General features: G+C 45.8%; 1 protein-coding gene across 7 annotated transcripts in view; it reads left to right on the forward strand.

The window, feature by feature from the left end:
- Positions 1-13,333, forward strand: part of LOC133414667 (BAH and coiled-coil domain-containing protein 1) — a 64,587-nt gene that overhangs the window by 18,861 nt on the left and 32,393 nt on the right. The window contains exon 1 of one of the 7 annotated variants that reach the window (XM_061700191.1): positions 5,452-5,680. The exons of 5 other annotated variants lie outside the window; for them this stretch is intronic. Coding sequence is in view for 1 of the 2 variants with exons in the window: in XM_061700190.1 (XP_061556174.1) it covers positions 12,944-12,956 (13 nt within the window). In the remaining variant the exon portion in view is untranslated. Of the gene's footprint in view, positions 1-5,451; positions 5,681-12,786; positions 12,957-13,333 lie in introns of those variants that run through there. One more of the 7 variants, XM_061700190.1, reaches the window with a different exon arrangement.

Consider the following 13,333-nt stretch of genomic DNA (forward strand, 5'->3'; position numbering starts at 1 on the left):
TCTGCGTGGTAACTCCGCCTCGCGTGTTCCTCGATTGCATTATCGCAAGCCGGAGCAAATGTCTCCGCCGCATTATGGAACGAGTGTGTGTTTTGCTTGGTTATGCACGTGTTGAATTAACGTGTGCGTGTCCCACAGGAAAGAGCATTGCGAAGCGTTTCGCATGCGGTGGAAAAAGGAAAGAGGGAGGCAGCTGAGAGGGCAGCATGTGGGGGTGGACAGGGCGCCGATGCAGGTGCGTCATTCTACCACAGCCCACGGCGTGTTGTACGCCATCCCAACGCTACAGCTGCTTTGGGGATGTAGTAAATCGAACACCTTAAAACGCTGATTACCCGCTCTATCAGAACACCACATGCAGATGGAGTTTGAAGGAATTCTAACCACGTTCGCCACAGTTTAGCCCCGTTTACTGTTGAAAACCAAGGTCTGGCTTTGGTTTTCACGATAGATGGCGGGATAGCCGGTGGCAGCTGTGACGCATGGCATCAAAGTAGCTGGACAGTCACGACTCGAACAGCTTTAGATCCTCCCGCCATTGTAATCGCCATCCATTCTCCGAACACTTGACCTCATTGAGCTTGTGGGTGACCCGGAGGCTATCCCAGCTGAATTCAGACGAGAAGCCCCTACAGGTTGGCACATTTCCGTCAATAGGTAGGATAGGACCTCAAAATTCTAAACCCGCCAAGATAAAAAAAAAAAAAAATTGGAAACTGGTCAGAATCTATCTGGAAAATTTTAAGTACAAAAATACCCCGGAGGTTGAATCCATGGCTCTAAAATGAGTTATTTTCATGTTCATCATTTCCTAAGGGAACCTTTTGAATACAAATTTTGCGTTGGGTTGTGTTTGTCATGAAACCTGTTGAAACCTGTTCCCAGCTGTCTCTTGTCTCCTTAATTGAGCCTTTTACCCTTCTGGCGCATGCAATGGCAGATTTAGGTTACTATCTTTTGTTTCTACTCGAGGTTAGGAGGTTAGACGTAGCAAAAGTCATGTGCGCCGTTTGCTGCTGATTGCTTCCAGGGTGAGTCATGGGTCTTAGATAGCCCGGAGTGTTTAAAGGACTACCCGGGGGATTACACGAGACCTTTACGAGGCCTCTCCGCAAGGGAGGACTCGCTGTAGATTATTTACTTAGACAGCAAAGATTATTTAGTGATGCGAAAGGTCTTTTACCTCCCTGGTTGAAAATTGTCTTTGGTCAAATTTGCACCGACAGTCAAGAATTGTCTGTACCCATGGAAAATAAGGAGCTCAATACCACCAACAACAGTTTGGAGGTGGAGCACGATGCTCACGTGGGGGAAGCAGGGAACAGCTATGTGTGATGCTTTTAAAAAATATTACCTTATAAAATGGAACGCTCAGTCTTGCTGTTATTTGAGAAATGTTATTGGGACTAGCATTGTATTAGCACCATTTCTGCTCCCAGTTTGTATCCCCATTTGACAGATCTCCTTTCAGAAAGCGGAGCTGCTTTGAGGATCGATATGGCACGGTCTACAGTACACACAGAGTAGTACACACGTGCACACTTTTTACGTCTCATCTGTCATTCGAAGGTTTTCTCCGGCTCTGTGGGTTCTCTTTCCAAGTGAGCAGATGGCGAACATTCAGATTGAAAGCAGATCCTAAGTCTTTTTGGACCCCCATCAAGCCGCCTCAGATTCTCCTATGAGAGGCTCGAGTTTCCAAGGACCGACTGAGCCTTCCTAGCTCCCCCACAACCAGGCCGTAGTCACCACCCTCCAGTCAAGCAGTGACGCTTTTAAAGCTCACAACAACACTACTTTACCTCGAGTAACTCTGAGGTTGACTGGATTGTTGCACTCCACCAAATCAACAGAAGAGAGTGCCTCTCCCCACCATGCTTAACCCAGATTGCAGCGTCCTACTGTGTGCATACAATTTCGGCGTACCTGTAGAGGTTGCCAACAGTCCTTCAGCCACCCCTCACTCTGCCTCTTTTTATACGTCAGAAGACGGGGAACATAATTGAGCACACGTGCCGCTTTGAAGACCCACGTTTAAGAGATTTTGCAGGCGCACTTCGGTACCAGTCAGCCAGGCCAAACGCCACATCCGTGAACAGCAGCGCTCCATCTGGATGACGACTGCGCACGGGCGCTCGTTGGGTTTGGGTTGGGTTAATGTTGTGTGTCTGCATGAGAGGGGAGATTAAGTCTTCCAACCGAGACCTCATACTGCCCCTGCCCCGTCTACTGATTTATGGGTTTGTGTAGGAAATCGCTCATTTGTCACTTCTCATCTCTTTTTTTCCCCATCACCCCCTTCTCTTTTTTCCTCCTGCTTGCATTAGCAATGGTTGCCCAAATTCTTCAGAGTTTCCAGTGAAGGGAGAGGTAGCAGCTTGGAAGAAGGCAGCTCCATTCTATCAAAGCACAAACTGATTGGACACTTAGATGAGAACAATAGATGTCTTTCTGCTGGTTTGAGCATAATTTTTGGAACTTAAAAAAAAAAAAAAAACACTCAACCAGAATCTATTTTTTTTTAATCGTTGGGATACATACTATCAGAAGGAAAGGTATCGAAAGACTTCTCTTAATCCATTAGTACGTCGTGGGGTGCAACTGCTTATACCCCTATCACACTGAGCTGGTGCCAGTCTTTGTTCTCTTCCTTGTTTTAGTTGTCTTTACGCTGGCAGACAACCAACCCATAGATACAGCATTACGTCAGCAATATAACTACGTCACGTATGAATCTGTTCAGCAATTGACTAACTATTGACTGGCTTCTTGCTGAAAAATGGCGTTGGCACGTTCGCGTCATGGACTTGTGGTCACCGCCCCCAACCGTTGAAGCAGCCATGAGTCGGTGCTACTGTGACACCAGTTTTGCAAGCTCCAAAAATCAAAGATGCTGCTCATTTTGGCGCTGGCTCTGAAACAGGACTGGCACCAGCAGAGTGTGAAAGCAAAAGACATCTTGGATAATTCTGTGTGTCTAAACTTTGTGGTCAGAGTTTGTGATTGGCCCTATTCTGCTCCAGTCTGACTGTTGCCCAGTGCACAAAGCTTGCGTCATCCATCCATTTTCTGATATTGCTTATCCTGTTCAGGGTGATGATAGAGGCCCGGAGCCTTGTCTGACTGATGAAGGTGGACTAAACCTTGGACTGGTTGCTAGTCAATCACAGAGCAGTTGCAAGAGGGAGTGGAATCAGATATGTGACCCAGTATGCCACCAATGGCCCAAAGCAAGCTCCATAAAGGCAGGATTGGGACAATAACACTAACCTCAACCCCATCAATCCCCCTTGGGATAAAGTAGAAAAGTTATGGTGATCCATGACATCCGAAAAGAATTCCAAAGACCCACTACAAAACCTTGTTGAAAGTCTCCTCGTAAGGATGGTTACGGCTACAAACTCCATTTTCTCCCATTTTCATATCCTTAGAATGGCCTGGTGCTGTCATACCGAAAGTGTACGCACAGTACATGGCTCTGCCGCTAATAGCTGCTAGTCCATACATTAGCACGTAGAGGTCCCGGCGAGGTCAGCGGCAGTCTGGAGCCGAGTGTGCGTGATTGTGCACCCGTGGTGTGTTTATGTGCCTCCGTGCACCTTACTCACTCAGGTGCTGGCCGTAAATCTGCCTCAACCTTCCCGGGCCTGCTGAGGGCACGGCAGGGGCGGCTGGGGTTTCACCTCCTTCAAAGCCAGGGGAGGGAAGAGGAGAAGGTGGGGTGGGGTAGGGTGGGCAAGTAAGAGATAAATCAGGGAGTGGGGCTTAATGAAAGCTCAGAAGGCTCAGATAATTATGGGACTGGCTGATAGAAATCAGACTCTTTCTAAAAGAAGTCAATTAACCCACTCCCCTTCGTGGTCTAATTAGGCCGCTCCACTGGTTCTTTACCGTCATGCTCAGCTCAATATGCACACTCATGCTGTTGCGGGTTCTGACTGTGTGACTTAAATTGCTTCTTTTTTTTTTTTTTTAAACCATTAGTCTTCCCATCCGAAGCTGCAGTTCCACCGTAAGTTTCAGAAAGTTATGATAAAAATGCCTACAAACAGCTGTAGGCTTTTAAAACTTGGCGGGTGAAATAAAAAGCCCAGAGTAGCCACCCAATCAGATAGGTTCAGCACGACAGACCCAGTCCCAAAGGTTTTTAATCTTTTGAGAGTACTACCTCCCTAGCATTATCTTTCGTCTCGGAAAAACATTCTCAGGATCTAAAATTAGGCGCCAGTTACCACAGACCAAACATCTAAAATTCATCCAAAGGTTCCTAGTTCACCTGCCAGGCAGAAATATCGTATGGGTCGGAGCCAGGAGGGGGCTCCTCGCCAAGAGGCATCTGGTCATTAAAGCACTAGAGGCTACATGATGGCTGTGGTAAGGGTAAATAAGCAGTGTTGTAGAATGTCAACATGACCAGGCGGCCTATTTCACAGCACCCGCTGTTGACATAACTGCTCTCTTATCTGGGGAGTGCAAAGCCTGACCCCACAATAGAAAACGGTGCCAGAACCAATACAGTAAGAAAAACCAACACACACCATAAGGGAATGCGTCTAATGGCATTACAAAGCTGTTGGCGACATCAGCGTGGCTTTAAAGCAGGGGTGTCATACTCATTTGTGTCGCGGGCCACATTGTAATTATGGTTTCTCTCAGAGGGCCGTTAAGATTTTGAAATCATATAAATATTCAATCACCTCCTTATAGTATGACATAGACAACAAGTTGATAGATGTATAGTTTGGAAATCGAAATTCAAGGGTAATACTTTGTAACTATTGTCTACGTTACTGTATTGTAAAAAGAGGTTGGGTAACAAAAACTTGGTTGGAAATATTTATTCAATATGACAATTTTCTCCAGATTTTAGCAAGAATCATGGCAGTTCAAGCACATGATTTGCTTTCGCGGGCCACATAATATGACGTGGCGGGCCAGATGTGGCCCCCGGGCCTTGAGTTTGACACCTGCGCTTTAAAGACTATGCAATCAAGCACAGGGGGGTTTTCATGCGCTCATACTGTGAGCTCATCAAATGAATACGGTGTTTAGGGTCTTGGTAATCTGGGTAAAGGTCCCACTCTGCTCAGCCTGGTAACATTTGAAGGCCAGACAGACGAGAGTACAGAAAGGCCGCGCTGGTTTGGGTTTCAAAGCCACGTTCGAATCCCTGTGTCAAAAGCTTATATTTCGGTGTCAAAACATGTCATCTCCCAAGTAGTAACTCCTCTTTTTCATCTCTTCTATTCCTCTTCATCCCCTCCTCTGCTCGCTTCACCACCGTGGCCTCTTGACTGGATTGTTTGCGTTGCGATAACCTGCTACAAGCTGTTGCCACTCACTGGAAATGTGCTCCCTCCCTGTAATTCCATAGCTAGCCAGTATCCTCATGCACACCGTCCACACTGTCTTGTGCTCGAGCTCCATCTCCTCCCCCTAAAAACGATCGCTCCAGAGAACATACAATTTGGAATTTTGCGCCTGAAAATCACACAAAATGTCGAAGCTCAGACGGCCGACATGTATGACATTGCGCAAGACCTAGCATTACCAGTAAGTGCTCACTTCAGCCCCATCAAAGTCATCTCACACTTTGCTTTTGTGTCTGTTATGTGGCATTTGTTCAGCCTCAACAAAGTATGTTAAGAAAAGAAGAAATATACACAGGAAGCAACTTGAGGTAAGAAGACTGTGTTCAAAGCTGTAGTCGTGCCTTGTCATCAAAGTAAAGGTAGAGTCTTTTGTTTCTATATTTGACGATATTTATTAGTAGTTAAGCTCCTTGTGTTAAAAGCCTTTTGTCCTTCAATGTGAGCGCTAGTGTTTTATTGTTTCTGTGTTTGGTTATGCTTGTATGCTTATAGGTTTTATAAATGGACAAAGTTGGACCCTGACATTTACGAACAAAATTGGATGTTGAAGACCCCATTGTAGCTTCCTGGGCGAATTACGAATCATAAAAGCTTCAGCGTCATCGACTGCCTGCAGCGTTAAAACTTGCTTTAAACGGAGGCGTTGACTGGAGACTGGCATATTTTGTTAGCCAAATGTTTTTTTGTCAAAATGTAGGTTATAATCAACCTTAAAAATGATACAAATTAAAGGGCATCAAAATGTCACATATATGCCTAATTGTTGAACAAGTTGTGAAGAAAAATAACAAGTAAGCGGTATAACACTGAGCCCATGTCGCCCACTCGTGGTCATACACGGAGAAGGACGGGTCTTAAGTTTGAAGAGGATTTATAAACACAAACGTGGCCTTTCTTAAACCTGCAGAGGACCTTGTTTAGCAGTGAGAAGCAAAAATGTCAGTTTAACAGTACACTTCAACTCCAACCAAAATGATGTACATGTCGCGACACTAATTGTTCTTACACTGTTAATTTAACAAAAGGAACATAATTGGCTACGGGCATTGGCTCTCAACAAGAGCGTTAACATTGTAGTTGTCGTTTGCACTGTTGTTGATTTAATTTCAGATCCAAGTGGAACTACTGCCGCGGTGGATCGGGTCATGTCTTTTCAGCAAGTCTGTCTCCCAATGCAAACTGGATGAATGAATGGTTATGAACAAGCAATGAAAGTAAGCAACGCCAAACAGATGCTGCAAGACGGCCCCCCTCCTCACCTCTGTCTCGAAGTGGGAGGTTCCGGACACATTACTGATCAGAGCAAAAAAGAGACGACTGAAATGGTAGCTGTGCAGCCAACCGGCCGTACGACCGGCTAACCCGATCCCTTTTCCTGTCTCCTCGCTTTGACCTTGGACACCGCCGCTCTCCCACTCCTCGATGTTAAAGCTCAAATCAGTCTAACCAGCTGGGAATCTTTTTACGACTTCTTCCTTTCTTTATGGTTCAAATCATGCGGGACGCCAACCTCTTATCGGTAAAAATGGATAGGGCGCAAATCTTTACGAACTGCCTCTTCCAATATGCTCCCGCAGATGTCATGCTGGCGCAAGCTGCGACATAACTCAACCCCACATTGCCGGATGAATGTTTAGAAAGAAAAAAAAGAATTATTGTGTGATTTGGCTGACCTTGTATGCACTTCAAGTGTAGGCCGCAGCAGTGGGAAGAATGTGTTATCAGCGTTGGCTTTGCTGGAGTACTGTCCCAGAAAGAGATGCACAAGTGCTCTTCACAAGGTAACTAAGCGCATAATGTAGCCTTGCACCTCCTCTCCTTTTGTCTGAAGCTTATCAGTAATTACAAGAGTTAAATGTTTCTCTTTTGTTCCCCACGTGAACTCAAATTATACCGAGGGCAACCGCAAGACCTTGGGCTGGCTGCTTGGCGGCTTTCAGCTCTCTTATCTTCTTTGTTCCGTCTCAGCATCTCTGACAGGGCGCATCTGATGGAGAGGAGCCAGAGCTCTGTTTTCTCTTGCGCATATCACTCCCAGACTCGATCATAATAAGGGCAAATGGGGACAGAACTGAGAGGAAGGGAGCAAACTGTGGACTTCCAAATGAGTCCCAAATGTCCAGCTCGTGACCTAAAAGGGGGAGTCACTGATGGATCCGTGAGGGAAGGAAATTCAAAGGACCAGAAAGGACAGGACATTCCAGTGAACTCCGGTTGATGGTATAACGCTAACGCTAGGATGCTGATTTACGACTGGGGGTATGGGATTTGCAGGTTGGACTCCCCATAAAACAAGACGTTCATTATCCTCGCAGGCTTCGGGAAAACTGATGGACAAACAAGATGAGCACAAGCCGGATGACGAGAAAGTCATCAAAATATTAACGGAACAAGGCCACTGTGAAGAAAGCACTTGGTGGCACCTGAGGAAAGAGATCAAAGTGATGAGGACGTAAAGGAAGATGAGTTGAACAGCAGGAGGGATCACGAAATGCGTGAGGAAAGAGGGGATGAAAGTGAAAAGATGGTGCAAAAACCTGCCGATGAATCGAGATGCTGGTAGATCCTTGTGGGTGCCGGTAGTGGTCTCCGCGGTCGTATTATTCTCCAGAGAGCCTCCAGCAAAATGACTGCAGTGGGGTTTGATTGTGCGTTTATCTCACTCTTGACAAAGCAAGCTGACTACCGAGATTGACGGAACACACGAGACTGTGGCGCCATTCACCCACACCGCCGCTCTTGCTTTGCAAAAGCAGATCCATCTAGCAGAGAGGGAGGCCAGGCCACCCAGGACGGCGTCGTCAAAGAGCCGCTTTGATGTGGCGTCAGCATATACTGTATGTGGTGCAAGGGAGCGATCGCTGCAAAAATAACGCAAGTACTTTTTAAAAACATTTCTTTTTAACTGTCTCCTGTGCAGCGTCATTACCTCTCATCGCTTCAGTAAGACTCCGCCAGGCTGTGCCAGCATGGAATACTGGAGCCTTATGGTCACCCCCAGGGAGAGGGAAACATGCCCAGTCAAACCACATCCCAATTAACCAATTAAGTTCAAAAGTTAACAGGGGACTCGTGTGAGGAAATAGTGCTGAGCGCATGTTTGAATTTGCCTTTTTGTTTTTGTGTGTGAGCGATTCACCTGGCTGCATAAATGGATCCAGTCGTAACATAAATCCTAGGAATCCACAGCTTTTTCAAATGATATTTCCAGTGCAACAAGAGAACAATAACACCAGTCCAGGAACCTTTTTGACACACCTTATATCTCTCTCAAAAGCTCAGTTGGCGGAGTATCAAAGTCGTCATTTTTTCTGCTGCATTTATGCCAACAGAATGTCTTGACCCGGCTTGTTAAAAGAAGAGGACTAGATACAGGCAGTTACGTGAAGTAAGCTGTAAGATCCAGCGTCACAATAAGCTAGGTGACTCAAAGTTTAGGTGGAATGTTTTTTGTTTTTGTTTTGTGTCTTTTTACATTGTTGTTAAAAGAAGGATGTTGAGAATTAGATGAGTATTACGGTCGTCCGCAACGCAAATCCTCTTCACGATATTCCCTTGCTCTTTAAAGTTAAGACGGTGTTTTATGATTTCTACGTTTCACATGTTTTTAGTGTGAGGAACGTTTGGAATGTGTTCCTTGTCTCACCTAACCGGGTGAACTGAATGTATGCCTCGTGTATAACGTGACAATGTATTCATGCGGCTGTGTAAACTAGTTCATTGCGCCCCATTTGTGAACTTGAAATCTCACATAGAAAATTGAGGATTCTCTATATTTTCATCTTTCTGTGTATCACCTGACTGGGCAAGAGGTAACCTCCAGTCTGAACATAAATCCAATGGCTATAGAGACATCAAAATATCCAGACTTCTAATGATATTTCCAGCGGAAGGTAGAACAACGGCAAGACCATTTCGGGATGTAAAATGGCTGTTTCCTGTTCGTCCCTCATATTTGGTCCTGCAGATGGGTTTTAATAGGTACCAAATGGGAGGTTTAGTGCCCCACAATTGGCCCACTGGAGTCTCTTTACAACATCGCGTTTTGGACTCGAGGCTGCAGCGCTGCCTCTCTTGTTGACAATATGCACCGGGCAGAGTGTTTGCGACTTCGCCCCGACGACCGCGTTCAAGAGGGGAGCCGCTGCGCTTGGCACGTTACACCGATAAAAAGATTTGTGGTTTGTATGACACGATTGTAGCCGAGCTGATTTGTGCCCTGAAGCCAAATGCAGTGCGCGAGGAAGCAGGCCAACAGCTTTGGAGCGCGAGGTGAGAAACCCTTTTTGAATCGGCTCTGGGATAGCGTTGTACTTTTTTGGGAGGGCGGGGCCTTTATCTGAAGGCATCGACAATTTTAAGTTCCCGCATGGGTGATTTACTTTGTGTGTGCTGTTGATGAACAGGGTGAGAGAAGTTTGGGATGTCAGTGAACAGTTGGAAGGGTGAAGGACTCCCCCGATGTTTGTGCGGCCCCGGAGGATTCCTCCCCACTTCCTGTCTAAACACTCACCCCTACCTCAATGCTGGGAAGAAATGTGTCATTAACAGGGGGAGACCAAAATAATGTTTATGGGCTCAAGCAGCTCTGAAATCATTTTCCATATCAGTGCAACTGCATGGGCCCTGTGGGGGAGTAAATCTGATTTTCTCCTCACTGTGCCAATGGGAAACATCATGGGAAAGAAAACAGATTGGATTGTTAGAGAGATGGCCCGGCGCAGCTGTGGGCGTCTTTGTTTTTGGGTGTGTTGTTGTCTGTGTGTGCGTGTATGTTAAGGAGGGGGAAAGAAATCACAATTTTAAAAGCGGATGTTTTGGATGTGCACGTGAGATGGATGAGCTCCACTATGATAATGGCGATTTTATGCCCAGGGAATAATGATCCGGAACGTAGGAAAGGGCCTGGAAAGCATCTCACGTAACAATAGGTCAGCTAACAAGCCCGCTCAACAAACGTTTGGACAGGTAGCAAATGGCTTGCCTTGAGGAGGTGAGCAACTGCTCTGCATTCAAAGAGCAACGTGAGACCTGGCCTTGCAAGCCAAGGCTCTGGTATATTATCTTAACTAAGAGACATACGCTTTAGATTGGCTTTAATAGCTAGTGTGGGGTGGGGGTTAGAGGGGGGCGGGGCACGCTAATAAAGTACAATGGAACTAAGGTGCTTGGAGAGCAAACACTCTGTAATGAGCTTGGACCAAAAGTGTAGCACCCTGGTCTGGTTTAATATCTACTTCCTGTGACATCATAAACATTCTCATGAAGGCACTGTTACACGAGTCTGTGTGGAGACCTTGCTTTCTTGCTCGAGCTATTAAACTAAATCTGTGCGGTGGGTGTGGGAAGTTTTGAGTGCACAAGTGTGGGTGGGTGGTGTAAAAAAGGAGGTAATGGGCCTTGTCCTGGTCTCATCCTGTTGCTGTTTCGAATCTGTCCTCCCACTCCCTCCTTTGTCCCAGCATGGAATGTCTACTTGTTCTCTTCAATTGAGGCCAGTGACTCAACGCATTACTACAGTTTCTCATGGAGCAAGCACCACTCAACATCAGTCACAAAGACAAGCTAAAACGGCACTTACGGTACCTTCGAAAAGCACCTCTCAATACCACACCGGCTTGTAATAAAGCGAATCGGGTCTACAATTGCCACGGCAACCCCAGTTTACCAACTTTGCAGATGTTAGTAGTCCACAGTCTGCCTCACAATTTAAGGTTCTGAGTTTGAATGATGGCTTTCTGCATGGAATTCGCATGTTTTCTCTGGGAACTACGGTTTCCTCCCACAGTCTGAAATTAGGAGACTAAATTGCCCAAAGTTGTGAATCCGAGTGTAAATAGTTGTCTGTCTGTACCCTGTGGTTGACTGGCATCCAGTCCGGGATCGGCCCCGTGTCATGCCCAAGGTCAGCTGAACATAGGCTCCACCTCACGTGTGACCCAGGACAGGATAAGCGATACAGAAAAATGTTTCTCTCTCTTGCAGACTTGAGAAACATCCCCTGACCCTGGATTTTCTTTTCATTCCTACTCAATTAGGCCTTCTAAAATGACGGCCTGGCCCATGGCAGCACTGATGCTGTGTGAACACTTAGCTTTTTTTGATGCGATTCTCAGAATTGAGCACCACATGGAAAATAGACTTGGCTGCGAACAGACAACGGTACCAGTCGAAAATGACAACCAGAGCCGTTAAAAAGCAAAGAGAGAGAAGCCTCTTAATTGCGGGAGCAACCATACAATACTGATACTATAAATTGTTCCACTCCTGAAATGGTTGTACGGTTTGGAAAAATCATATATTTCAAAAATCATATATTTTTGCATGCTCACTCCATCCCAGCTACAAAAAAACAATGTCCAATGTTTTTTTCCCCTACTGCTACCTTTGCAAGGACATAGCTTGTCCTTGCCTTTTTGATACGGTGAGTTCAGCGCAACCATTTGATGCATTTTTCAAATTGTATATGTATGATGCTTCAGATGGGGGGACAATCTCAGCATGCCTTTAGCGTGTCATTAATCACAAGAGAATAGCTGACCAGGAAAACGCTCCATACACAAGTCCCTAAAAGTCCCTGACACCACTATCTACACTTGGCTCAGCTCTCGCCTCTTACCCATCATCGGGATATTTTCCCCTGTAGCACAGAAAATCTTTCACTTTCCTCTAACATCTATTCTTCCAATTACTTCTCCTGTTCCTTCTCCACCCCCACATAAGCTGACCACATCCACTAAACTCAGTCCACAGGCATGCAGAGTGGAGTGTCGGAGGCGTAAGCTCCTGGCACTTTCCCCCACCCTTGCACCCTTGCACTTGGCCCGGTTCCAGGACTCTTGTCTTGTGAAGTATGGTGAAAGTGTTTCTCTACCATTCCATCAAGTGGTACAGTTCAGTTCATACATTTGTTATGGTAAACGATGATCTGGCTTGTGTTTCCAATATGGGGCGTGTATGGGCATTGCCGTAACTGTGTCAGCAGTGTAAATAATGTACCAAAGGACTTGAAGATCATCCAGCACTTTATGTTGTCTTGTCTTTGTTGTCTATGGTATGCAGTGTGTTTACTTCTACCTTTGAGAAACTGCACCCCAGAGGCTTCTACCCCCTATGTAAGGATGCCAAAACTGGTACCGGATACAGCGTAGAGAACCAAGCTTGAGAAAATGGGGATGGAGATACCAGAACAAAGACGTCTGTGACAATTGTGAGAAGCAATCTGGCTACCAATTGAGTTAATGTTTTCAAGATGACTGTTCGAAGGAAATCCCCCCCCAACTTGAGTAGCCATTTCAAATTCCCAGTGTTTTTTATTGTGAGGAAGTCAATGCCGGGTTAGTCAGCGGCCCTCCTGGGTGGTGTGTGCATTCTGTCTGGGACCACTGATGTGTGCAGTTGCTGCCTAGTTCCATCCGGTTCCTGGTGTCCCAAAAAGCTGCACTGATTAAGGAGTATGAGGTGTAAGTGGAACGTTTTTGACGTCTGAAGACTTGGGCAGAAACGAGGACTGCACTAACAGGAAGAGAAACACCCTGTGAGGTGGGAGAGGAACTGACGAAGCCTTTGTAATGTTTTTACTTGGTAAGTCAACATTCTAAATAGATTTTTCAGTCTTAATTTCAGATGTACTCTTGGAAAAGAAAGCTAATACATTTGAATTTATGATTCCTATCCTTAACGGCAGTAGCGCAGTTCAGATATCGAACAAAAACTTTCTGGCACCTTGTCTTACTTGGTCAGATAATATCAAGTACAGCTGTTGCACTCAGTGTGATTTGATCAATTCTTGGACTACAAGAAGTAGGAATGGAACGTGTCATAGGACATAATAGAGTGGATATGGGAACTGAGGAAGTCCAGAGCCCTACAGTTGTAAGGACAGACTTCTGACAATCCAACTTTAACCCAATTTTTAGTACGTTTATTAGCAGGCAGGATTATGCAACAACTACTAAACA

This window comes from Phycodurus eques, chromosome 16 (assembly GCF_024500275.1).
Source record: "Phycodurus eques isolate BA_2022a chromosome 16, UOR_Pequ_1.1, whole genome shotgun sequence".
Taxonomy (NCBI): domain Eukaryota; kingdom Metazoa; phylum Chordata; class Actinopteri; order Syngnathiformes; family Syngnathidae; genus Phycodurus; species Phycodurus eques.